General features: G+C 35.0%; 2 protein-coding genes across 4 annotated transcripts in view; both read right to left on the reverse strand.

The window, feature by feature from the left end:
* LOC132712678 (transmembrane cell adhesion receptor mua-3-like) overlaps nucleotides 1-14,650 on the reverse strand; it is a 63,809-nt gene extending 49,159 nt beyond the window's left edge. For all 3 annotated transcript variants that reach the window (XM_060695084.1, XM_060695083.1, XM_060695082.1), the window contains exon 1: nucleotides 14,495-14,650. The gene's annotated coding sequence lies outside the window, so the exon portion shown is untranslated. The remainder of the gene's footprint in view (nucleotides 1-14,494) is intronic.
* Nucleotides 14,651-20,108: 5,458 nt separating this feature from the next.
* On the reverse strand, nucleotides 20,109-26,925 carry LOC132760673 (uncharacterized). The gene is made up of 4 exons (XM_060695081.1): nucleotides 26,725-26,925; nucleotides 25,675-25,787; nucleotides 24,395-24,636; nucleotides 20,109-22,058 (listed from the first exon to the last, which is right to left on the reverse strand). The coding sequence occupies exons 3-4, from the start codon at nucleotides 24,633-24,635 to the stop codon at nucleotides 21,070-21,072; spliced, it is 1,230 nt and encodes a 409-aa protein (XP_060551064.1). The 5' UTR covers nucleotide 24,636; nucleotides 25,675-25,787; nucleotides 26,725-26,925; the 3' UTR covers nucleotides 20,109-21,069.
* Nucleotides 26,926-27,201: the final 276 nt, after the last annotated feature.

The raw sequence follows: 27,201 nt of genomic DNA on the forward strand, positions 1-27,201 counted from the left end.
AACAAAGTTATAGAAATATAACAGAACAATATTTTCTTCTTTGTTGATTAAGATTTACTAAATGTTGTAATCTTTACAATTGCTTGAATATGTCCGTTGTTATGTTTCAATCTCCACACAGTGATCTCCCCTTATTTCTTCGGCGTGACGTCTTTGAAGGCAGTGATTACAATTCTGCCAAGGGAAGTAATCACTGTGAGGAGTTTGGTTATGTTTATGTTTTATTAAAGGCCTTGTTGAAAATAAGATTTTGCATTATATGTGTTGTATCTAATGCTTTGATGTATTGTCTTAATAAGTTACCTTCGTTAAATAAAGAGTTTATTATTATCATTATTATTATTTCAAAATTGATGATGTGACGTCATGATGTGATGACGTCACAAAAGAGAATGCGCGACGTTACGCGGCAAAATCAGTAAAAGATACTTAAAATCACTTAAAAAAGCATGAAATAAAAAGAAAATTTATTTGTTTAACATATAAGATTGAAATATATTTCATTCGTGAACACCAGCTATTATATTTTCACCACTCGTGAAAATATTGCATCTGGTGTTCACTCAGTGAAATTATATTTCAATCTTACATGCAAAACAAACAAATATCCTCTATATATTAAGGATTAAGCTTTGCATTTGTAGACCCACTTTATTTGTCTGCGATATTGACTTAATCTATCAAAGGTGCTTATAACGGTTTCACTAGTCCGCTCAATAGTAAAAGTGGCTCTTTCATATTTCACCTTTTTCAAGTAAGAGATATTTTTCTTGTTAAATTATCAAGATTTTACAGTGTTCCGTTTGGACAATCGTGATTTTTTATTAAGTCTGCACCTGCGATGCACGATGGTAAGATGTTGAAAACGCGACGGTACGATAGAGAAAACGCGATGGCACCATGGTGAAAACGAGATGATACGATTGTGAAAACACGATATAGCATCGCGTTTTTACCATCGTACCATCGTGTTTTCATCATCGTTTCATCGTTCGATCGCGTTTTCACAATTATACCATCGTGCATCGCGGGTAAGGCCGCAATAAAAAAATCACGATTGTCCAAACGGAACACTGTAAGATGTTCATATTATTGTCACCTTTTAAGCAGTACGCCTCCAGATTCATCTTAATTTTCATGAAAATTTTGAAAATGTATTTAAAGGTAAAAATATTGTGACATGAACAAAGAAAGTACTTGACACATTACAATCGGCACTTAAAATTCACGTAATTTACCAAAAAGAGGTCAAAATATGCATAAATAGCCCCTACTGCGTTAGTTACGCAGTAGAAATATGGTGATAAATACTACAAAATACAGTCATAAAATGCACATAAGATATAAATTATCACTTGAATCTTAATTTTTTACTTTTCTCAAAGTTTTAGTAAGGGTTTTCCAAGTTTAATCTTCTTGAAATATTTTGGGTCATCTGGAGGCATGCAGCTTTAAATGATCATGAATGGTCAGATCATTGCCTTTTGCCGTTCAATATTCGTTATTATAAGAATACTATAAAAAACGAAACAACAGGTTACCTATAGAACAAACAAAAGACGGTAGAATATGGTTAGAAACTAACAAAGATGAATTTAATAATAAAAAAAAAAACATATTACTAAACCTTTTTCTGTAAATTGTGACGATGGAATTGTTATCTCTTGTTATAAAAGTTTTGCAAATAAGATAATTGACGCTGAGTTACCTTTAAAAACAGAATCTACCAGAACCTACCAAAATTGCCCAAAGGTAAAATGAGATTGCAAAGGATGAAAAAAGGCTGAGAAAAAACATCTGAATGGTTGAATGTCGTCATGTTAAGTGTATACGTTCTTAATTTATTTATGTTTAAAATATGTACAAAAGCGGGAATTAACATTTAAAAAAATATGTAATTCAAAATAAAAAAAATAAAAAATAAATAAAACAAACAAAACTTTTTGAGTTTTTAAGGGTATTAATCTATATCTTATGAAATATTTTAATAAAATTTATCAACAGTGAAATTGTAATGAGTCTTTTATGTTCAGATTGATTCCCGAACAAGTTGCAGGGCCCCCGATAATGTTGTTATAACTTTTGGCCCGACCCTTTTGTATATTTACATTAATGTATTTATGTACAAAATGTATAATTGTGAAAACTTATGTGTGTATGTATATATATACAATAAAATATGTTTAAACTAACAAGTTGTAACATAAAATGTCTCTATTATTTAATACACATTTATAATGTACGTAAACAGAATAAAATGTTCCTGAACAAAATAATGTTTTGTTTCTTTAAGAAGGGTAAATTTACCGTTTAACAATGATTTTGTGCATGCGCCGTTCGCTTTTAAGGCAATAAATTACCATAGCATTTTGAAAGTATACTTTTAAAAATTAAAACATTAATTTTTGCATCAGATATACACTTTATAAGCTTTAAAAACATAACGCTAGCTCATTGTCGGTAGGCGTATTTTAAATGTAGCTTTCAATGTTTACAAAATAACATACGAACTTCTATGATAATAAAGCTGAATACATTTTGTAAATGAATGCAGTTTAAGGAGTTATATAAAACCAGTTACATAGAAGTTCTGCTTCTTGTTGAAACAATAAAAAACAACAAAACTTTTTCCAACAAGAATTTGTAACAGAGTTACCAACGTCCCCCGCCCCGGGAGTTTTATATGAAGCATAAAATTGTGCTATTTCAAAAGATTGAGGTATGGATCTCAGGACATTCAGTCCAAAATTATGATCAATGCTAGATCTGCAAATGTAACAATAAATTTGTCAAAAAAAATAAAATGAAACACAGAATTTAAAAATCTATCATGTTAAGCTTTGACCTCTAAGTGTGAACTTGACCTTGGAGGTAGGGGAGCAGGTGTTGTGCATGACATAACGTCTTATTATTGTGACTATTTGTGCCAAGTTATTTCAAAATCCCTTGAACTATGAAGAAGTTCTAGATTCAACACAAAATATACCCTATAACAGACTATGTTGATTTTTGACCTCTAAGTGTGACCTTGACCTTGGAGGTAGGGATGCAGGTGTTGCGCATGACACATCCTCTTATTATAGTTACTATTTGTGCGAAGTATTTTCACAATCCTTTGATCTATGAAAAAATTATAGACCTGACACAAATTATACCCTGTAACAGACTATGTAAGTATTTGACCTCCAGGTGTGACCTTGACCTTGGAGGTAGGTGACCGGTTTTTGCGCATGACACATCATCTGATTATTGTTAACAATTATGGCAAGTATTTACAAAAGTCCTTCATAGATAAGAAAGTTATGGACTGGACACGACATATACCCTCAAATAGACAATGTTGACCTTGAATGAACAAGTACGACCTTGACCCTGAAGGTACGGGTCTGGTTGTTGCGCATGACACATTGTCTTATTATAACAAGCATTTGTGCCAAGTTCTCTCAAATTCCTTTGATAAATGACAAAGTTATGGACCGGACACGAAATATACCCTGTAACAGACTACGTTAATATTTGACCTCCAAGTGTGACCTTGACGTTGAAGGTAGGCAACTGGTTTTTGCGCATGACACATCGTCTGATTATTATGAACAATTATGGCAAGTATTTACAAAAACCCTTCATAGATAAGAAAGTTATGGACCGGACACGAAATATACCCTGTAACAGACTATGTTAATATTTGACCTCCAAGTGTGACCTTCACCTTGATGGTAGGTGACTGCTTTTTCTGCATGACACATCGTCTGATAATTGTGAACAATTATGGCAAGTATTTACAAAATCCCTTCATAGATAAGAAAGTTATGGACCGGACACGAAATATACCCTGTAACAGACTATGTTAATATTTGACCTCCAAGTGTGACCTTGACCTTGAAGGTAGGTGACTGGTTTTTGCGCATGACACATCGTCTGATTATTGTGAACAATTATGGCAAGTATTAACAAAATCCCTTCATAGATAAGAAAGTTATGGACCGGACACGAAATTTACCCTGTAACACACTATGTTAATATTTGACCTCCAAATGTGACCTTGACCTTGAAGGTAGGTGACTGCTTTTTCCGCATGACACATCGTCTGATAATTGTGAACAATTATGGCAAGTATTTACAAAATCCCTTCATAGATAAGAAAGTTATGGACCGGACACGAAATATACCCTGTAACAGACTATGTTAATATTTGACCGCCAAGTGTGAACTTGACCTTAAAGGTAGGTGACTGGTTTTTGCGCATGGCACATCGTCTGATTATTGTGAACAATTATGGCAAGTATTTACAAAATCCCTTCATAGATAAGAAAATTATGGACCGGACACGACATATACCCTCAAATAGGCAATTTTGACCTTGAATGAGCAAGTGTGACCTTGACCCTGGAGGTAGGGGTCTGGTTGTTGCGCATGACACATCGTCTTATTATAATAAACATTTGTGCCAAGTTATTTAAAATTCCTTTCATAAATGACAAAGTTATGGACCGGACACGAAACAGACGGACAGACGGACAGACGGACGGAGCCTATTTCTATATCCCCCTTTTTTCTTCGAAAAGGCGGGGGACAATAACATTCGCGCTAATAACCGAGTTCTGATCGATGTGTAACCATATTATAGGAAAGAAACATCTTATTATATAACCGTAAAATTTGTTTCATGAAATACTTATTGTTTTCAAAACGAATATACGCACTATCCGAAATACCAACTACCTTCTGGCTATATATAGTAGGTAAGTTGGGGATTCGCGCGAATAACCAACTGAGTCCCCTGGTCGACGTAGGAAGACGGGGATATACTATTGGCTACAATTCATCCACCTTGACATAGATCTGTTACTTTTATACTGATTTTCCCTCTGTTTTTTTTAAAGCAAACATAGAATTTTCAAATAACCAACTATCTCCTAGTTGGTAGCAGGGGATTCACGCGAATAACCAACTGAGTCCCATGGTTGGGGTGTAACTATATAATAGAAAATAACCAACTGAGTCCCATGGTTGGGGTGTTACTATATTATAGAAAATAACCAACTGAGTCCCATGGTTGGGGTGTAACTATATAATAGAAAATAACCAACTGAGGTCCATGGTTGGGGTGTAACTATATTACAGAAAATAACCAACTGAGTCCCATGGTTGGGGTGTAACTATATTATAGAAAATAACCAACTGAGTCCCATGGTTGGGGTGTAACTATATTATAAAAAGTAACCAACTGAGGCCGATGGTTGGGGTGTAACTATATTATACAAAAATAACCAACTGAGGCCGATGGTTGGGGTGTAACTATATTATAGAAAATAACCAACTGAGGCCGATGGTTGGGGTGTAACTATATTATAGAAAATAACCAACTGAGTCCCATGGTTGGGGTGTAACTATATAATAGAAAATAACCAACTGAGTCCCATGGTTGGGGTGTTACTATATTATAGAAAATAACCAACTGAGTCCCATGGTTGGGGTGTAACTATATAATAGAAAATAACCAACTGAGGTCCATGGTTGGGGTGTAACTATATTACAGAAAATAACCAACTGAGTCCCATGGTTGGGGTGTAACTATATTATAGAAAATAACCAACTGAGTCCCATGGTTGGGGTGTAACTATATTATAGAAAATAACCAACTAAGGCCCATGGTTTGGGTATAACTATATCATACAAAATAACCAATTGAGACCCATGGTTTGGGTGTAACTATATCATAGAAAATAACCAACTGAGGCCGATGGTTGGGGTGTAACTATATTATAGAAAATAACCAACTGAGTCCCATGGTTGGGGTGTTACTATATCATAGAAAATAACAAACTGAGGCCGATGGTTGGGCTGTAACTATATTATAAAAATAACCAACTGAGGCCGATGGTTGGGGTGTTACTATATCATAGAAAATAACAAACTGAGGCCGATGGTTGGGCTGTTACTATATTATAGAAAATAACCAACTGAGTCCCATGGTTGGGGTTTAACTATATAATAGAAAATAACCAACTGAGGTCCATGGTTGGGGGTGTAACTATATTACAGAAAATAACCAACTGAGTCCCATGGTTGGGGTGTAACTATATAATAGAAAATAACCAACTGAGTCCCATGGTTGGGGGTGTAACTATATTATAGAAAATAACCAACTGAGTCCCATGGTTGGGGTGTTACTATATTATAGAAAATAACCAACTGAGTCCCATGGTTGGGGTGTAACTATATAATAGAAAATAACCAACTGAGTCCCATGGTTAGGGTGTAACTATATTATAGAAAATAACCAACTGAGTCCCATGGTTGGGGTGTAACTATATTATAGAAAATAACCAACTGAGTCCCATGGTTGGGGTGTAACTATATTATAAAAAATAACCAACTGAGGCCGATGGTTGGGGTGTAACTATATCATAGAAAATAACCAACTGAGTCCCATGGTTGGGGTGTAACTATATTATAGAAAATAACCAACTGAGGCCGATGGTTGGGGTGTAACTATATTATAGAAAATAACCAACTGAGTCCCATGGTTGGGGTGTTACTATATATAGAAAATAACAAACTGAGGCCGATGGTTGGGCTGTAACTATATTATAAAAATAACCAACTGAGGCCGATGGTTGGGGTGTTACTATATCATAGAAAATAACAAACTGAGGCCGATGGTTGGGCTGTTACTATATTATAGAAAATAACCAACTGAGTCCCATGGTTGGGGTTTAACTATATTATAAAAAATAACCAACTGAGTCACATGGTTGGGGTGTTACTATATCATAGAAAATAACAAACTAAGTCCCATGGTTGGGGTGTTACTATATCATAGAAAATAACAAACTAAGTCCGATGGTTGGGCTGTTACTATATTATAGAAAATAACCAACTGAGTCCCATGGTTGGGGTGTAACTATATTATAGAAAATAACCAACTGTCTCACATGGTTAGGGTGTAACTATGAGTTATAGAAAATGACCAACTGAGTCCCATGGTTGGGTGTTACTATATTATAGAAAATAACCAACTGAGGCCGATGGTTGGGGTGTAACTATATTATAAAAAATAACCAACTGACTCACATGGTTAGGGTGTAACTACGAGTTATAGAAAATGACCAACTGAGTCCCATGGTTGGGTGTAACTATATTATAGAAAATAACCAACTGAGGCCGATGGTTGGGGTGTTACTATATTATAGAAAATAACCAACTGAGTCCCATGGTTGGGGTGTAACTATATTATAGAAAATAACCAACTGACTCACATGGTTAGGGTGTAACTATGTTATAGAAAATGACCAACTGAGTCCCATGGTTGGGGTGTAACTATACTATAGAAAATAACCAACTGAGTCCCATGGTTAGGGTGTAACTATATCATAGAAAATAACCAACTGAGTCCCATGGTTGGGGTGTAACTATATTTAAGAAAATAACCAACTGAGTCCCATGGTTGGGGTGGTTGGGGTGTAACTATATTTAAGAAAATAACCAACTGAGTCCCATGGTTGGGGTGTTACTATATTATAGAAAATAACCAACTGAGGCCGATGGTTGGGGTGTAACTATATTATAAAAAATAACCAACTGACTCACATGGTTAGGGTGTAACTATATTATAGAAAATAACCAACTGAGGCCGATGGTTGGGCTGTTACTATATTATAGAAAATAACCAACTGAGTCCCATGGTTGGGGTGTAACTATATTATAAAAAATAACCAACTGAGTCCCATGGTTGGGGTGTAACTATATCATAGAAAATAACCAACTGAGTCCCATGGTTGGGGTGTAACTATATCATAGAAAATAACAAACTGATATCCATGGTTGGGGTGTTACTATATTATAGAAAATAACCAACTGAGTCCCATGGTTGGGGTGTAACTATATTATAGAAAATAACAAACTGAGTCCCATGGTTGGGGTGTTACTATATTAAAGAAAATAACCAACTGAGTCCCATGGTTGGGGTGTAACTATATAATAGAAAATAACCAACTGAGTCCCATGGTTGGGGTGTAACTATATTATAGAAAATAACCAACTGAGGCCGATGGTTGGGGTGTAACTATATTATAGAAAATAACCAACTGAGTCCCATGGTTGGGGTGTAACTATATAATAGAAAATAACCAACTGAGTCCCATGGTTGGGGTGTAACTATATTATAGAAAATAACCAACTGAGGCCGATGGTTGGGGTGTAACTATATTATAGAAAATAACCAACTGAGTCCCATGGTTGGGGTGTAACTATATAATAGAAAAATAACCAACTGAGGTCCATGGTTGGGGTGTAACTATATTATAAAAAATAACAAACTGAGTCCCATGGTTGGGGTGTAACTATATAATAGAAAATAACCAACTGACTCCCATGGTTGGGGTGTAACTATATTATAAAAAATAACCAACTGACTCACATGGTTGGGGTGTAACTATATTATAAAAAATAACCAACTGAGTCCCATGGTTGGGGTGTTACTATATTATAGAAAATAACCAACTGAGTCCCATGGTTGGGGTGTAACTATATTACAGAAAATAACCAACTGAGTCCCATGGTTGGGGTGTAACTATATTATAGAAAATAACCAACTGAGTCACATGGTTGGGTGTTACTATATTATAGAAAATAACCAACTGAGTCACATGGTTGGGGTACAACTATATTATAGAAAATAACCAACTGAGTCCCATGGTTGGGGTGTTACTATATTAAAGAAAATAACCAACTGAGTCCCATGGTTGGGGTGTAACTATATTATAAAAAATAACCAACTGAGTCCGATGGTTGGGGTGTAACTATATAATAGAAAATAACCAACTGAGTCACATGGTTGGGGTGTAACTATATAATAGAAAATAACCAACTGAGTCCCATGGTTGGGGTGTAACTATATAATAGAAAATAACCAACTGAGGTCCATGGTTGGGTGTAACTATATTATAAAAAATAACCAATTGAGTCCGATGGTTGGGGTGTAACTATATAATAGAAAATAACCAACTGAGTCACATGGTTGGGGTGTAACTATATAATAGAAAATAACCAACTGAGTCCCATGGTTGGGTGTTACTATATTAAAGAAAATAACCAACTGAGTCCCATGGTTGGGGTGTAACTATATTATAAAAATAACCAACTGAGTCCGATGGTTGGGGTGTAACTATATAATAGAAAATAACCAACTGAGTCACATGGTTGGGGTGTAACTATATAATAGAAAATAACCAACTGAGTCCCATGGTTGGGGTGTAACTATATAATAGAAAATAACCAACTGAGGTCCATGGTTGGGGTGTAACAATATTATAAAAAATAACAAACTGAGTCCCATGGTTGGGGTGTAACTATATAATAGAAAATAACCAACTGAGTCCCATGGTTGGGGTGTTACTATATTATAAAAAATAACCAACTGAGTCCCATGGTTGGGGTGTTACTATATCATAGAAAATAACAAACTGAGGCCATTGGTTGGGGTGTAACTATATTATAAAAAATAACCAACTGAGTCCCATGGTTGGGGTGTAAACTATATCATAGAAAATAACCAACTGAGTCCCATGGTTGGGGTGTAACTATATTATAAAAAATAACCAACTGAGTCCCATGGTTGGGGTGTTACTATATCATAGAAAATAACAAACTGAGGCCGATGGTTGGGGTGTAACTATATTATAAAAAATAACCAACTGAGTCCCATGGTTGGGGTGTAACTATATTATAAAAAATAACCAACTGAGTCCCATGGTTGGGTTGTTACTATATTATAGAAAATAACCAACTGAGTCCCATGGTTGGGGTGTTACTATATTATAGAAAATAACCAACTAAGTCCCATGGTTGGGGTGTAACTATATAATAGAAAATAACCAACTGAGTCCCATGGTTGGGGTGTAACTATATTATAAAAAATAACCAACTGAGGCCGATGGTTGGGGTGTAACTATATTATAGAAAATAACCAACTGAGTCCCATGGTTGGGGTGTAACTATATTATAAAAATAACCAACTGAGGCCGATGGTTGGGGTGTAACTATATTATAGAAAATAACCAATTGAGTCCCATGGTTGGGGTGTTACTATATTATAAAAAATAACCAACTGAGTCCCATGGTTGGGTTGTTACTATATTATAAAAAATAACCAACTGAGTCCCATGGTTGGGTTGTTACTATATTATAGAAAATAACCAACTGAGTCCCATGGTTGGGGTGTTACTATATTATAGAAAATAACCAACTAAGTCCCATGGTTGGGGTGTAACTATATTATAGAAAATAACCAACTGAGTCCCATGGTTGGGGTGTAACTATATTATAAAAAATAACCAACTGAGGCCGATGGTTGGGGTGTAACTATATTATAGAAAATAACCAACTGAGTCCCATGGTTGGGGTGTAACTATATTATAAAAAATAACCAACTGAGGCCGATGGTTGGGGTGTAACTATATTATAGAAAATAACCAAATGAGTCCCATGGTTGGGTTGTTACTATATTATAAAAAATAACCAACTGAGTCCCATGGTTGGGTTGTTACTATATTATAGAAAATAACCAACTGAGTCCCATGGTTGGGGTGTTACTATATTATAGAAAATAACCAACTAAGTCCCATGGTTGGGGTGTAACTATATTATAGAAAATAACCAACTGAGTCCCATGGTTGGGGTGTAACTATATTATAAAAAATAACCAACTGAGGCCGATGGTTGGGGTGTAACTATATTATAGAAAATAACCAACTGAGTCCGATGGTTGGGGTACAACTATATTATAGAAAATAACCAACTGAGTCCCATGGTTGGGGTGTAACTATATCATAGAAAATAACCAACTGAGTCCCATGGTTGGGGTGTTACTATATTATAGAAAATAACCAACTGAGTCCCATGGTTGGGGTGTAACTATATTATAGAAAATAACCAACTGAGGTCCATGGTTGGGGTCAAACTATATTTAAGAAAATAACCAAGTGAGGCCCATGTTTGGGGTGTAACTATATTAAAGAAAAATGAGTCCCAAAGGTTGGGGTGTAACTATATTATAGAAAATAACCAAATGAGTCCCATGGCTGGGTACAACTATATAATAGAAAATAACCAACTGAGTCCCATGGTTGGGGTGTAACTATATTATAGAAAATAAGCAACTAAGGCCCATGGTTGGGGTATAACTATATTATAGAAAATAACCAATTGAGACCCATGGTTTGGGTGTAACTATATCATAGAAAATAACCAACTGAGGCCCATGGTTGGGGTATAACTATATTATAGAAAATAACAAACTGAGGTCCATGGTTGGGGTGTAACTATATTATAGAAAACAGATATGAGCCGCGTCAGGACAAAACCAACATAATGGATATGCGACCAGCATGGATCGAGACTAGCCAGCGCATCCGCGCAGTCTGATCAGGATCCATGCTGTTCGCTTAAAAAAAACCTATAGCAAGTAGAGAAACTGATAGCGAACAGCATGGATCCTGATCAGCATCAGGCTGGTCTGGATCCATGCTGGTCGCAAGCCCATTATGTTGGTTTTGTCATGACGCGGCTTATGTCTTGTTATATAACCGTAAAGTTTGTTTCAGAAAAAAACTTTCTGTTTTCAGACGAATGTATGCAATATCCGAATTCGCAACTTCTTATATTTAATGTCAGCAACATATTGTCTGACTAATAGCTCGGTTTTGTACTTTTATTTTATTCTAATATTTGAAATAAATAGAAAAAAAAACGTTATATTAACATAAGAGCAGATACGTTTCGTATTTGTTCCTTCTCAGTCGTTTTTCCTTGTTTCGTTTTTTTTTCTTTTTTTTTCTTAATTTTCTCCTTTGTTATTAAAAGTTTATTGATTGGAGCATGTGTAAAAGACAGCACATTGTAAATTTAAAATCCTAACAAAAAAATGAACAAAATATAAAATTCATTTCAATTTGCACAAAAAGAAAACATCTGAAACCTACCGCGGAGAAAAATCTTGATTAAATAACAGATAATGTACGCAAATAAAATAGAATGTCCTTTGGTATGAATCATAAAAGTTTTTTTTTTTAATATATGCGTAGTTGATCCATTTTAAAACGCAATATTGTTGTCATGATAAATGTCATATGCCATAACATTTTTATTCAATATGTGTTCGCTTCTCATGTGTTGATAAACTCTGAACTTTATCGTTTCATCTTGATCTACATTAATTATTGTTATTTTATAGCTATTTAAAATGATTTTTTTATTTACTGGATTTAACACCACTTAGTATCAACCTCTTACACCGACAGAGAAGTGACTAAGAAGTGTTCCTTGATTCTTTATAAGCATCAACCTGCTTTTTCCGAAAAAAATCCCTGCTTTTTTCGAAAAGAATGCTTAATTATTTACCAGCTGAGCAAATTAGCTGGGATACATCCCAACATTTCCATGCTTTGCCCAGGAAAGAGACCTGAATTTTTGTACCAGTATTTACCTCCTTTCCTGCGAGTAACATTGAAGCACATGAAGTGGCATGAGTCTTATTTCCTACCAACCAAATTTTCAGGAAAACATTTGATTACACCACGAGTAGGAATATTGTTTTTAAAGTTCACGACATGAAAAAAATTATACCTTACAGAACAAACTTTCTTTTTATTTTATGCTTAAAAATAAGTTAAAAAGAAATTTCCTTGATATTAATGTTAATATTAAAATTTATTTTCCCCAATGAGCGCTCATTAGTTGAATTTGACATGAAATAAAAGAAGTCTTGGGCTGAAAAATAAGTTTAACAATCAATGTTAAATGGCGGTGATATTAATCATTCTATTAAAAAAAATAATGATCGATTTTTTAATAGTATTATCGAACAATTATAGTAGGAGAAAAAGTCAAACCATCCATCCATATTTCTGTTACTTACTGCGAATTTATATAAGACTTGGCTTTGTTTAATGTAAGCGGCCGCCAATTTTACAAGTTGTGTATTTCACGGGAGGAAAATAATCGTGTTTGATTCAGAGGGATATGATTTGGATTTACCAGTTATACACCTTTTTAAAAGAAAGAAAACTTATTTGAGGATTGTAACAGACAATGAATAAGTAATGACAGAAGTGTAAACATTCAAAAGCGGCTAGGAAATTCGAAAACTTCGAGAGTTGAAAGGCTGCCTAACGAACGTTGGGTTGTTTACTTATTCTTCGGCTGATGGCTGTCATTGCTTTTCAAGTTTTCATAAGGCATACGGCAGTTATTGCTCGTAGGATACTTAAATATGCCAAAATGTCATATATAGCAGTTTTGCATGTGGAAGAAATTTATTTTTCAGACTTATAAAAATGAAACAAAAAACATAAGAGACGATATTTGGTAATTGGTAATTTGAATGAATAGAAGAAAGTTTTCTTCTTTTTATTACTTTTCACAATAAATTTATTTATCAATTTCAGCTTTGCTTTTCTCTGAACAGTCTGACAATGTCAGAATTGTCAGCAGAAATAAAATTGAGGTACCACGTGGGGAAAATCTTAAAAAAATAGTTTCGTAATTTAAAAGTGTGAAATTATATTTTGATAATTTTCACTGTGAAATTATTAGATATAAGTTTCATTGATAAATCAGTAATCCACTAAAAGCATAAAATAATATGTGTTCTTGTTCTTTTTATATATGCATTTATTAATATTTTATTATTTATTATCTTACTTATTATTACTTTACTCTTTTTGAGGCATTTTGTTTGCAATACTGACAATCAATATTTCGCTTTTTTATGTTTTCGTTTTATGTTTTGATATAGTGTTTATTATTGATTAACTGTCTATGTGCTCCGGGTGATCATAAGTGACATGTTTATTTTTGATACTTTTCGTCATTTTTTAACCGTATTTTCATTGTAAAATTGTTGTATGCTTATCTTCTATCATGATAAAAATAGTGTATGTGTATGGTTACATTAGACTTATTTAAAATTCCAAGACAACCCTTGTATTTTTTGTTAAAAAAATAAAAGTAATATCTGAAGAAAGAATTTAAGTCAAATTATTATTGTAATTATAAAACTTTGCACCCTGTGATATGACTGTATCATGTGAATTATGCTGTTACAATATTTAATTTTGAATTTGAAATATAATTATAAAGTATATATATATACATTGAGTTCCGAATTTGGTTAAATTAAGATAAAAACGATACTAGATATATGTTACATTTTGCTGTTTTCCACTTACAAATTATATTTCTCTATTGGTAATTAAAGACACGATTATTACGATAAATTCTTATTAAAAAAAACTTCAAAATTTGTGGGGAAAAACATTGGGGTTTCCAAATGAAAAGCTGAATATATATTTATCAATAATTAATAGACTGAAATGAATAAGACCGAAAATTGCATATTTCCTTATAAAAAGGGGAAAGAAATAAAAAAAAATAAGAAAGTGAGACAGAATCCCAGTAAATATTCCACTCAACACCAATAATAAATTCTTACCTTGCCCGCTTGATGTATTCAAATCACGCACTAATATCCTTCTCTAAATCACTAATAAAAGAATAATTCTGTATTATTCCAAGTCCGGACCCGAATAATGAAGCGTGCGTCTCGGAAACCGGAGCCCAACTGATTAAGAACAATAATTATTAAAGGCAACGTGCCTTCATCTGTCAATCAGGAGATAATATCAAGTAAAATATGTTTCAACTAATTAGAATGAAACAGGTTTTTGTATAAAACGGTATAAGAAAATATGTCACGCTGACATTTATATATGATATATATGTATTTGTTATATTGGAAAAAAATCATTTTAAAGTACAGACACGTGTAGTTATATATCTACGTTAGTTAAAATTATAAAATAAATTCATGTATTGCCTCCCTTAGATTGCAAATTAGAAATTTGCCATAAAACTGGTTATTTTCTTTTAGATATGACATTTCATATTTTTTTACGAGTCAGACATATATTTCTTGCCATATGATTTGAATGCTTAATATTGTAGCCTTGTAATGGATACAGACACAACGAACAATGCATTCATGGTATGTGAGAAGTTAGCAGTGAACAGTGAGCTAAGCAAAAAGGCATTTCAATTTATATAGGGAAGGTAATGATCTGCTGTAATGCTCAGCTGTTTTGGGCATCTAGCAGGGCATTCCTAAATATAGTGTAAAAATGCTCTGCTGCAGTACTCAGCTGTCTTGGCAATCTAGCAGAGCATTCCTACCTTTAGTGTTAAAATGCTCTGCTGAAATGCTCAGCTGGCTAGCTAAGCTGGCTAGGCAATCTAGCAGGGCATTACTAAATATAGTGAGAAAATGCTCTGCTCGAATGCTATGCTGACTAGGCAATCTAGCAGGGCATTACTAAATATAGTGTAAAAATGCTCTGCTGGAATGCTAAGCTGGCTAGGCAATCTAGCAGGACATTACTAAATATAGTGTACAAATGCTATATTGGAATGCTAAGCTGGCTAGGCAATCTAGCAGAGCATTACTAAATATAGTGTAAAATGCTCTGCTGGAATGCTAAGCTGAGTAGGCAATCTAGCAGGACATTACTAAAGACAGTGTAAAAATGCTCTGCTGGAATGCTAAGCTGGCTAGGCAATCTAGCAGTGCATTACTAAAGATAGTGAACAAATGCTTTTCTGGAATGCTAAGCTGGATGGGCAATCATCTAGCAGGGCATTACTAAATATAGTGTAAAAATGCTCTGCTCGAATGCTAAACTGGCTAGGCAATCTAGCAGGGCATTACTAAAGATAGTGAACAAATGCTTTTCTGGAATGCTAAGCTGGATGGGCAATCATCTAGCAGGGCATTACTAAATATAGTGTAAAAATGCCCTGCTCGAATGCTAAACTGGCTAGGCAATCTAGCAGGGCATTTCTAAATATAGTGTAAAATGCTCTGGTGGAATGCTAATCTGCTAGGCAATCTAGCAGAGCTTTACGAAATATAGTGTAAAAATGCTCTGCTGGAATGCTAAGCTGGCTAGGCAATCTAGCAGGGCATTACTAAATACAGTGTTAAAATGCTCTGCAGGAATGCTCAGCTGGCTAGGCACTATAGCAGAGCATTCCTTAATATAGTGAAAAAATGCTCTGGTGGAATGCTCAGCTGGCTACGCAATCTAGCAGAGCATTACTAGATATGGTGTAAAGATGCTCTGCTGGAATGCTCAGTTGGCTAGGCACTATAGCAGAGCATTCCTTAATATAGTGAAAAAATGCTCTGGTGGAATGCTCAGCTGCCTAGGCAATCTAGCAGGGCATTACTAAATATGGTGTAAAAATGCTCTAGTGGAATGCTAAGCTGTCTAGGCAATCTAGCAAGGCATTCCGAAATATAGTTAAAAAATGCTCTGGTGGAATGCTCAGCTGGCTAAGCAATCTAGCGGGACATTCCAAAATATAGTGTAAAAATGCTGAGCATAACAGCTGAGCATTTTACACTATATTTAGGAATGCCCTGCTAGATTGCCTAGCCAGCTGAGCATACCAGCAGATCATGTTTACACTATATTTTGGAACGCCCCGCTAGATTGCTTACCAAGCTGAGCATAACAGCAGAGCATTTTTACACTATATTTTGGAATGTCCCGATAGATTGCTTAGCCTGCTGAGCATAACAGCAGAGCATTTTTACACTATATTTTGGAATGCCCCGCTAGATTGCTTAGCCAGCTGAGCATAACAGCAGAGCATTTTTACACTATATTTTGGAATGCCCCGCTAGATTGCTTAGCCAGCTGAGCATAACAGCAGAGCACTTTTACACTATATTTTGGAATGCCCCGCTAGATTGCTTAGCCAGCTGAGCATAACAGCAGAGCATTTTTACACTATGTTTTGGAATGCCCCGCTAGATTGCTTATCCAACTGAGCATAACAGCAGAGCTTTTAACACTATATTTTGGAATGCCCCGCTAGATTGCTTAGCCAGCTGAGTATAACAGCAGAGTATTTTTTACACTATATTTAGGAATGCCCTGCTAGATTGCTTAGCTAGCTGAGCATACCAGCAGAGCATTTTTACGCTTTATTTTGGAACGCCCCGCTAGATTGCCTAGCCAGCTGAGCATACCAGCAGAGCATTTTTACACTATATTTAGTAATGGCCTGCTAGATTGCTTACCCAGCTGAGCATACCAGCAAAGCATTTCTACACTTTATTTTGGAATGCTCTGCTAGATTGCTTACCCAGCTGAGCATAACAGCAGATCATTGATTTCCCTATATAAATCGTAATGCCTTTTTGCTTAGCTCACTGTTAACTGCTTACTTCTCACATACGAATTCATGTACTTACCGGTTCGAATAATATGCAGACAATCTTGTTTGTTTGAAAATGATGTTTCCTTATATAATATTTTTACCATAAAAGTAATAGGATACAGATTCAACACAGGTCACTCCAACATTCGGCTGTGATATTGTAATTAGACTGTTACATTTTTTACACAATTTATTTAGTTTAGTGTTGACCGGTATAGTTGTGGGGAGAACAACAATGGAGACCCGAAGATTTAAAATAGTAATGTGATCTGAACATTGAGCTTGTTTGGCAACATGCGTTTGTGAAGTTCCCATGTTTTTATTAAATTCATTGCAATGGTATATAGGGGCTATGTAGCACATACGAACAGGTTAACAGACAATAACAGATGTCTTGGGATTTTATAATTCATGTCATATGCCGGGAAGTAGACATGGCATCTCTTGTCATTATCTTTAAGACATCTAGGCATAGCGTCTTGTCTTCTGGCTTCAATCAAAATTTTTGAGAACTACCGGAGCGTTAATAAATATCCGAAATCTTAATCACGCCCACCAAGTAAAAATAATGACGTTTTGCATATATTCTTGTCGTGAGAAACAAACTGAATACATGAAATGGTACATAATATTATCTACAAACACTTTGCTGATGATCACTTCAGTTTTTGAAAGGTCATCTAATATTTCTATTATGGTAAAGACCCCCTAACCCCTTGGGTATGGAAACTTTAAAAACAAGATTTCAGCTCTGTCTATTTTTATACTGTATGTATATGCAACTGGAAACTATATTACGAGTAAAAGACATTGGAAAACTACAAAATGTACTCTTCTGTGTTTTTTAATACTTCATAAAATATTTACGTACAGTGCATTACATATTATCAACCTCACTTTTTGTAATGTTTATTTATATTTGTGCCTATGTGCCTTTGTAGTTTTATTTCTGTCGAAAATTTGAAAGGGAATTCACAACACAGTTTTGGATTGAACATGTCTGGCATGAGAGCATGCCAGACGGATTTATTTATCATTATAAAACTCTATAAAACTAAGAACATAGATAAAACATGCAGATATAAGTGATTTAAAAGACAGAAAGTTGGACAAACAACAGTCCATATCAGTCCAACCAAAAAGGCAAGTAGGCACATGGTTTAGACAAAATACATGTAACATCAAGGTTATAATTCAGCAGTTTCATATGGTACAGTATATGAAGTAAAACAATATTAGGTATTTACATATGTACATAGTCAAAACAATGCATGTCAGAAGAAGTAACAGCACACCCCAATACTGTTAATCAAGGTCTATGTATCCAGTTTAAAATTTGTAGAATACTCATAAAGTAACAATTAATGTGGTTGAAATAAAACAACTATTAGATATTTACAAATGTACATAGTCAAAACAATGCATGTCAGATAAAGTAACAGTACACCCCAATACTGTTAACAAGGTTAGCTTTTAAAAAAGCTAGTAGCGACTCGCTTCGTAAATTTTTTCCAGGGGTGCGTTTAAATGTAAAAATGACAGTTCTGTTAGCTGTAGAGACTTGAGCGAACATCAAAATAAAAGTGATGGAAGCCAGTTCTCTCAGTTTAACAAAGAGAAATATGAGTATATATGAAGATGCATGTAAACAGATAAAATGAAGTCCCTATGTCTATGCACATTTACTGTATGGCCTGTTGACCTTGACCAAATAAATGTTAGATAGGTAGAATTCATAAAGATGTCTCTTTATACGAAGTTAAGTTGTAATATGTTATTTAGTATTGGAATGAGTGACAGACACAAGTCCTAAAGTAAACACAAGTTGTCAATCAATTCAGCCAGAAAAGCCGGGATCCTATTTAAAATATAGGGATCCCGGAAATTGACCAGTCTAAGATGTTTTTCAGATAAGCCGGGATCCTATTAAAACATATAGGGATCCCGGGAATTGGCCAGTTCAAGAAAATAATTTTCAGAAAAGCCGGGATCGTATTAAAATATAAAGAGATCCCAGGAATTGGCCAGTTCAAGAATATAGTTTTCAGAAAAGCTGGGATCGCATTAAAACATAAAAGGATCCCGGGATTTGACCAATTCAAGAATGTAGTCTTTGATTTTTCCAATTAATTAGGCATATAATTATAAGTATTGTGATTTCTGCATTTTAAGTTTGTTAATAAATAGCTCTAAATATATTTATATCCTAAGTTTAATTAATTGAACGTTCATTACATACAATAAAAAAAACTAAACGTTTAATGGCCTTTCATTAAGACAATAATCAACACAAATATAGTTTATTAGTTTTTCCTCTATATCTTATACGATCCCGGATCCCGGCCAGTCCGGGCGTCCCGGATCCCGGCCAGTAAATATATACACTAAATACCGGAAGGTTAAAATGACCGGAAAAAAGGAAAAAGAAAAAAAATGCACAGAACCAGATGTACACTTATGTTAATTAACCAAACGAAAACTTACTACAGAGGAACAGATGAGATCGCTAAATCAAAAGTCAGTGTAAATATGATTTATTGAAAAGAATTCATGAAAACAAACATTTTAATCATCAGTATATCTTTGCGCTCAAAATAATACTTGCTGCTTTTTAAAAATGGCGTGAAAATTGAAGGTTTTTTTGACGCTATGTAAGATTAAATTTGATTGGCTAAATAATTTTTGATCCTAGCCCTGATAGATAAATTTTGTAGAAAGCTGGAAGCCAAGCTTCGATTAAATTTTTGGATGGATTCGGAGTTTTAGGTTGTTTCTCAGTAAAATCCTAACGTAATACCGGCTCGCCGTGGCGAGCCGGCATCAAGGTCTATGTATCCAGTTTGAAATATGTTGAACTCATAATGTAACAATTAATGTGGTTGAAATAAAACAACTTAGGTATTTACAAATGTACATAGTCAAAACAATGCATGTCAGATCGAGTAACAGTACACCCCAATACTGTTAGGAAAAAGTTAGGCGAAGACCTATGAAATTTTTTATAAAAGTGAACTTGAAACAATTAATGCAGTAAACATTGTTAGAATTTGAGATGTATAAGCAAGGCACAGCAATATGACAATTTAACAAATAATAATTGAATCAAGAATACATTGTTTCAACAACAAGATGAAAGTATTTCCAAATAAGCAATTACATTAGGCAGTCAGCATGTACATAATAGAAATATATGCACTATTGTGAAAAACAATCAATTTGGTAAAGTCTAAGGCAATTAAATAAAAATAGAAACACTATTATAAGTAGTATATGTGAATATTGTTTAGAAATATGAAATCTACAAACAAGTTGTGGTTGAATGACATAAGTTTAACAATGTACAAAAGGACAGTACACCCCAATACTGTTTAAAAATATGAAATTACAAACAAGTTGCAGTTTGATGCCAAAAGCTGAACAATTTATCAATAATAAACAGTACACCCCAATACTGTTTGTAAATATGAAACCTGTAAACAGGCTGTAGTTGAATGACACATATTAATCAGTACACCCAAATATTGAAAGAAGGTATTTCGTATTAGCAATGGACTAAAAGGGGGGAATGAGGTATGCACAAGTGAGCAGTATATCTTAATACTGTGCAAAATATCAGTTTGACATTACAGCTTATGGCAGAAAAATAAGACTAACTAGTATGATTACAGTGTGGCATGACACACATATTAATAATGAATCAGGTGTTGCAACTTAAAACCAGTGCACAAACATTGGTTATGAATGTACATTACAAAGTAATACAAGTTCTATAATTTATCATGCTTATTAGTGAGTGGCATTAACAACTGGCATTCGAATGTAACGTTTGAATGCATTAGATTTCCAGCGGCCCATGCGCATTACTTCATTTTCGGGTGTACCAGAAAGAATTGCTTGAGTGCAAGCTCCAATTCTGAAACTGTGGAGTTTGTAGTGAACTGGTGATAAGTTTGCTAAACGTAAGAGTAACTTAAAAACCTCCCGAAAGGAAGGTAATGTTAAGGGCGAGTTATTGGCTAATAAGAACAGAGGACCAGCAGACTGTCCCCGCATAGACAAGTAATTATTTAATGCTTTTACAGGGCAATTTGTTTGTAAGGATTTCATAAGAATTAACGTTGGCTTATCAGACTTATTTGTTTTGTGATTGAGTAGTTTAAGCCGGACTGATTTAGAGGAAGATGATAGATCAGTTATTTGAACTACTTTATCTGCTGAAGAGATTGTGGCAGGAAGGAGCTCTCCCAATCTGAAAAAACCATTAAAGGCAGTCAAAATTAATGCCATATATAAGTATTTAAGGTATGGAACATGAGCGAACATTTCTTTAACTGCTTGACAGAGTAATTGAATGTGATTATTTAGCAATGGCTTCCGTGTATCTGAACGGAGGTTTATCTTTCTACATCCCACTAACATCTTGCGAGTAATAAAGTTTTCACAAGGGTCTGTGAAACCGGATATATTATGGAAGTGAGATATAGCAGATAAATGACTGCTTATGGAAGATGGTGCAAAAGCCAAGATGTGTAGATGTGCAACAAAATCTGATATGCAATCAGGTGTGGCAGGCAAGGGTGAGAAATGGACAACACTGGTAGAAACAAAGCATAGAAACCGTTCCCAAAACCGATCGTAAGCTTTATGGGTTCCCGGAGCCAGAGAAGAATGCAACAAGGACTTCTTCACGTGAGCAATATCCATGGTGACATTTCTCGTGGAATTGGTACAGGGTCCCTGTTTAGGTGAGGAGCCAGTTCCAAAGCCTCTGTTACCTGTAATCGAGATAGTTTATCACAAATAGTGTTGTCTTTTGAAGGAATGTGGGTGGCATTAAAACAGAAGTTGTAACGAAGAGCTTTTTATACAATTATGCGAATAAGCTTCATCATACGGGGGTCTTTTGAAGTCTGCTTATTCAGGCAATGTACTGCTGCAAGGTTGTCACAAATGAATAGTATGTTTTTGTTTTCCCAACAATTACAAAAAATAGAGACTGCAAGGGCATTTGGGTAAAGCTCTAGAATATTAATGTGGCATGTTTTTATTTTATCAGGAAAAACTCCATAAGTCCAAGAAGACTGATGGGTGTATGCAAAACCTTTAGAACCCGCAGCGTCTGAATATAGATGGAGGGTTTTTGAAGAAATAAACCTATCATCAGTAAGAAGAGTGACTCCATTGTAATCTGATAAAAAGGAGTACCGAAGCTTTAGATCTGCTCGACAGTCTTTACTTATCTTAATGAAATGCCAGCTTTTAATGTGTCCTTTAGTAAGATCATATAAACGCCTTAGGAAACATCTGCCTGGTTTGATAACTTTACAAGCAAAGTTAAGATGACCCAAAATAGATTACAAGGTTTTAAGGGACACTTTCTTTTTGTGCATATTCTGAAGTAAAAGTGATTTTAGGTTAATAATTTTATCAGTAGGTAGGGACGCAGTCATGGTTGCTGTGTTCATCGTTATGCCGTGGACTTCAACGGACGTTGAAGGAAACACTGTTTTATCTGTTTTAATTGGAATTCCTATGTCTGCAGCTAATGTAAAAAATTTTGTAAGTGCCTCATGACATTCTCTAGAAGCCGGAGAACCAACAAATATAAAATCATCTATTATATGTGAAACTCTCCGTACTTTTAGTGAATGTTGCATGATCCACTGAATGGCTTTTGAGAAAGATTCAAAGATAGACACAGAAGAGGAGGCTCCCATTGGCAACACTGTGTCAAAGTAATAATGCCCTTGAAATGTGAAACCTAGTTTATGATAATCTAGGGGCGAAATTGGAATGATTCTGAAAGCGTCTTCAATATTAGCTTTGGAAATAAGGGAATGTTGGCCTGATTGTAGAACCAAACTTGCAACATGATCAAATGTTTCTAATTGAACAGTGGATTTTTCTTCCGGAATGCATGAATTGACAGAAGTACCAAATTTAGGGTAAGATAGATCATGGATCAGACGAAAGGAATTAGGTGAACGTTTAGGTACCACACCTAAAGGGCTGCATATGAAATTATCGAGCGGTGCATAGGAGTATGGGCCCTTAATTCTGTTCTTACTAATTTCCGAAGAAATTTTAACAGATACAAAGTTTGTGTGATTAGCAACTGAAGGGTGGTTTGGTGGTATTTTAACAGAAATAGAACCAATTGAACCAAGGGGAAACCCATTACGAAAACCATCTAATAAAAATTTTTTGTCTGAACATGGGTAGACCTGTAAGTACTTGGAAAGAACATCTACTTTGATAGGTGTGGGCAAATTAAATCTATTTGCTAGAGGGAGCCTGTCTTGGGTGAGGGTTTTGAGGGCCGTTTGACTTTGGTTTGGAGAAGGTATCAGCAGTTTGTGTGCGTCTAAAAGGTTTGGTGCACTTACTGGCTCCATGATTGAAGCCTTCACAATTGGAACATTTATGTGATCTGTCACATATTTGTTTTGAACACAAGGAGAATTTCTGGTATTCCCAGCAATATCCTCGGCGCTGCAGGATGTGCAAGGGTACTTTAGGGGTGTAGGAACTTCCTGACTGTGGTGAACTGACACGAAAGGAAGGTTTCAAGATCATGCAATGAAGGTACGTTTCTGTATGTATAAAACCCCAGGCTAGATTGGCTGAAGTTCTCAGTTGTCTAAACTTCTGATCGTAAGTTATCCAAGCAATGCCATGATTGGCTAAGTTCTGGATAAGGGTCATGTATCTGAACATTTGGTAACCTTCAGACTGATATTTGCTGGCATAAATATCAGCATAAACTTGGAATGCACGATTCCAGGTCATGATATTTGAAATCTGTTTTGGCGCTGATTTGTGCACTGATTTTATAGTTGCCCCAGGTGTTTTTTAATGGTAGTTGTTTCAGACAGTAAGTTGTCTGAAAAGTATATCTCCCCGAGATCAACAAACTCCCTATTAAGGATTTTGGTGCGCAATTTTTTACTGACGACAGGGTGTACTGAGGAAAAGGTCTCCAAATCAATTTCATTAACTGTGTCTGGGCTGTCTTGACAGCTTGACAGACGATCAGATCCATGAGAATAAGCGCAAACTGACAAATTGTCTTCATCAATGTCAGAGTCACTATTGTCAGTACAAGTATTACCCAGCCGCGGCTGCTTTTGGACGGCATGATCCGGTTCTGTTAATTCCGCCTCTGTACCGTCGGGGCGGATGCCTGGTTCTATCGTCATTGGTGGTAATAAGGCGGCTACTTCCTTCAGTGCAGACTTATTCTGCACTAAAGCATTGGCGATGATGCTCGCCAACCTGTGGTCGTCGCTAGTGGATGATGTTGTTGCCTTGCCTTTACCACTGGTAGACGCGGAGGGTTTTCTTTTTGGCATTCTGAAACATGTAATTAAGTATTAGATAAGGGAATAAACATAATAGTAAATAGTTTCCTTGCATATGTGAATGCCAAACACTGAAAAGTACAAGATACTTCGTAAAAACTGACATTGCAAAAGGGTAAAATAACCCTTTGCGTCAATAATATATTAAAATAAATGACATTGCAAAAGGAATTTATTTCTATGCGCCACATTTATATAGCATCATGAAGATGATAAACAATCTTGTGGGACTTTTCAAAAGGAACAGATGTCCCATGCGCCCCTCTAGTATAAAGTATAAATGAAAAGTCATTAAAATTGTGACAATGCAAAAGGAGTTTTTTTTTTTTTTTTTTTTTTTTTTTTTTTTTTTTTTTTTTTTTTTCCCCTATGCGTCACTATAATTGGTGTCTCAGTCAGAAAGAAAGCCCCATGACATTGCAAAAGGAAAGGTTGTCCTATGTGTCACTAAGGGAAAAGGCCATAAAATATGGCCTATGCATCAATCACGGAAAAGTCCATAAAATATGAAACTTTGCCACAGTAACCAAATACATTCCCTGTTGTACTCCTTAGAATCATATAACAGATTAACAACAAGCATATATGTGTATTTTCTATAATTCCAATGGAAAAGTATTTGGCACAGATGGTAATGAAATATACATAATGATATAATCATATACGATTGTGTAAAATCGTTTAAGTTTGTGTTGAGCGTTGATAGGAAATTTTTTTAATAAAATAAAATTAAAAACTGTCACAATCAAAGGACAGAATTCCTATGTAACAAAGTATTAATCAGAAGTCGTTGCAAAAGGAAAGGTATTCCCATGCGTTGATCGGAGAATGTTTGAATCGAATCAAGACAAAGCCATATGTAAATCTTGCAAGTGCAATAAAGACTATAATATAGACTATGCTGTATAACAGACAACAGTTTGCTAAAAGATACTGTATATTCCAACTGAGCAACTGTTTTACAAACATAGAGAAAAAATAGCAAAAATGCTATTAAGTTTGTGAAAATATAAAACAAAAATAAACCCACGTAAATAGTGGAAGCTCGTCCGGCAATGTAGAAAATATCACTCAACACATACAATTCAAAATATGTCAATCTATGCACTGATTTTTGTTCAACAATTCAAAGTGACAGCAAACCTGTAAAGTGAACGAAGTGTTAATACTAAATTATATACAATGAAACTGCATTTGTGACTGACATATTAAGACAATGTGCCATGGAATTGTTCTGCAAGTAAGCAAGCACCCCTTACTGATGTATAATAGCGTGGCATGCCTCTCACATAATCAACATGTATTCCATCTTTGTCCACATAGTCCCTAAGGAAACGAATGTTGAAATTATTTCTCGAATGAGACCAAAATATCAAATTTTGGTGATTAGAGCATTTGTCACTAAGAATCTGATTAGTTTCTTGTACTTTAGCATTAAATGCAGGTTGAGACTGTCTTTGCAATATCTCAAAAATAACAACCATATCACAGCCTTTTAAAAGGATCGCCTCTGCCAAAGAAAGTATATGACTGGCAACAGAAACTGCACTGGCATCGTGATTACATAAATCATTCGAGCCAATGTCTAAGACAGTAACTTTCACATTCAAATCAGACACAAGGTGGATTTCGGACCACAAAGACTTGTGGTGGTGAGGATTGGACATAGTAGCACCACCAACACCATGCCAGAAAATTTGAATCCTTTTATTATCTAAATTAAGGTTATATAAGCTATTATGGCAACACCACCTCGACAATCTTTTCGCAAATGAATGCCCCAAAATGAGAAAGTTAAGAGCCATTTTCTATACAGTGACTTCTCAAGGGCAAACTTCACAATAATAGCACGTTTGAATAATAAATAATTGTAAATTATGTCTTTCTTTGTTCTGAAACCCACGTGCTAAAAGTAGGTCAAATCATGTCCGCAAATTGATTTACAAAAGACATAGAAATTATGCCAAAATTGAAGCGAATATAGTAAAATAACAGATGCTTTTAAAGAATAGAACAATATTAGCATAAAATTGGTTGCTAAAACCTATGAAATGCGAGATCAAAATACAAATTATGAAACTTCTCTGAAATGACTAAGTCTGTGGTCCGAAAGTGACGCTTTTCAAAGCGAGGCTCATCTAGAAAACCGAAATGGTTAACAATTTCCGGAAAGTTCATATAACCGAAAATCCTGGCCCTTCCTCCTCCAATCTCTTAGAGTAAGCAATGATAATAAGTTTACAAATATAAACATCTTTATATGTTTCACTAAATAAAGCTAGGTTTTCCAAGAGGCCCCAGGGAGTAATTCAAAACTGTTAACGCAAGTGTACCACGTGACTAAAAAATTTCCACTGCTTATATTCTAAAAAGAAAATGGCCGCCATTGTTTCTCAATTCAGGCTCTTAATTTTTCGATGTTCACCACGCAGGGGCATCACAAGAGGAAATTTAGTTGTTTGCACCATTTTAAGGCTTAAGGGCTTTTCACGTTGGTTGAATAGACAAAAAGTAAACATCCGTTTTCATCGGACGTTGTTGCATTGGAATAATTATG

Source organism: Ruditapes philippinarum, unplaced genomic scaffold (genome assembly GCF_026571515.1).
Source record: "Ruditapes philippinarum isolate M1 unplaced genomic scaffold, ASM2657151v2 ctg2269_1_1_1_1, whole genome shotgun sequence".
NCBI classification, from domain to species: Eukaryota; Metazoa; Mollusca; class Bivalvia; order Venerida; family Veneridae; genus Ruditapes; species Ruditapes philippinarum.

Excerpts from the sequence above, each read along its gene's own strand:
- LOC132760673 (XM_060695081.1), bottom strand. The coding sequence starts at position 24,635 with ATGCCAAAAAGAAAACCCTCCGCGTCTACCAGTGGTAAAGGCAAGGCA. Across the intron at positions 22,059-24,394 it reads CCAAAAGCAGCCGCGGCTGG|GTAACAGAGGCTTTGGAACT; the intron begins GTAATACTTGTA and ends TCTCGATTACAG.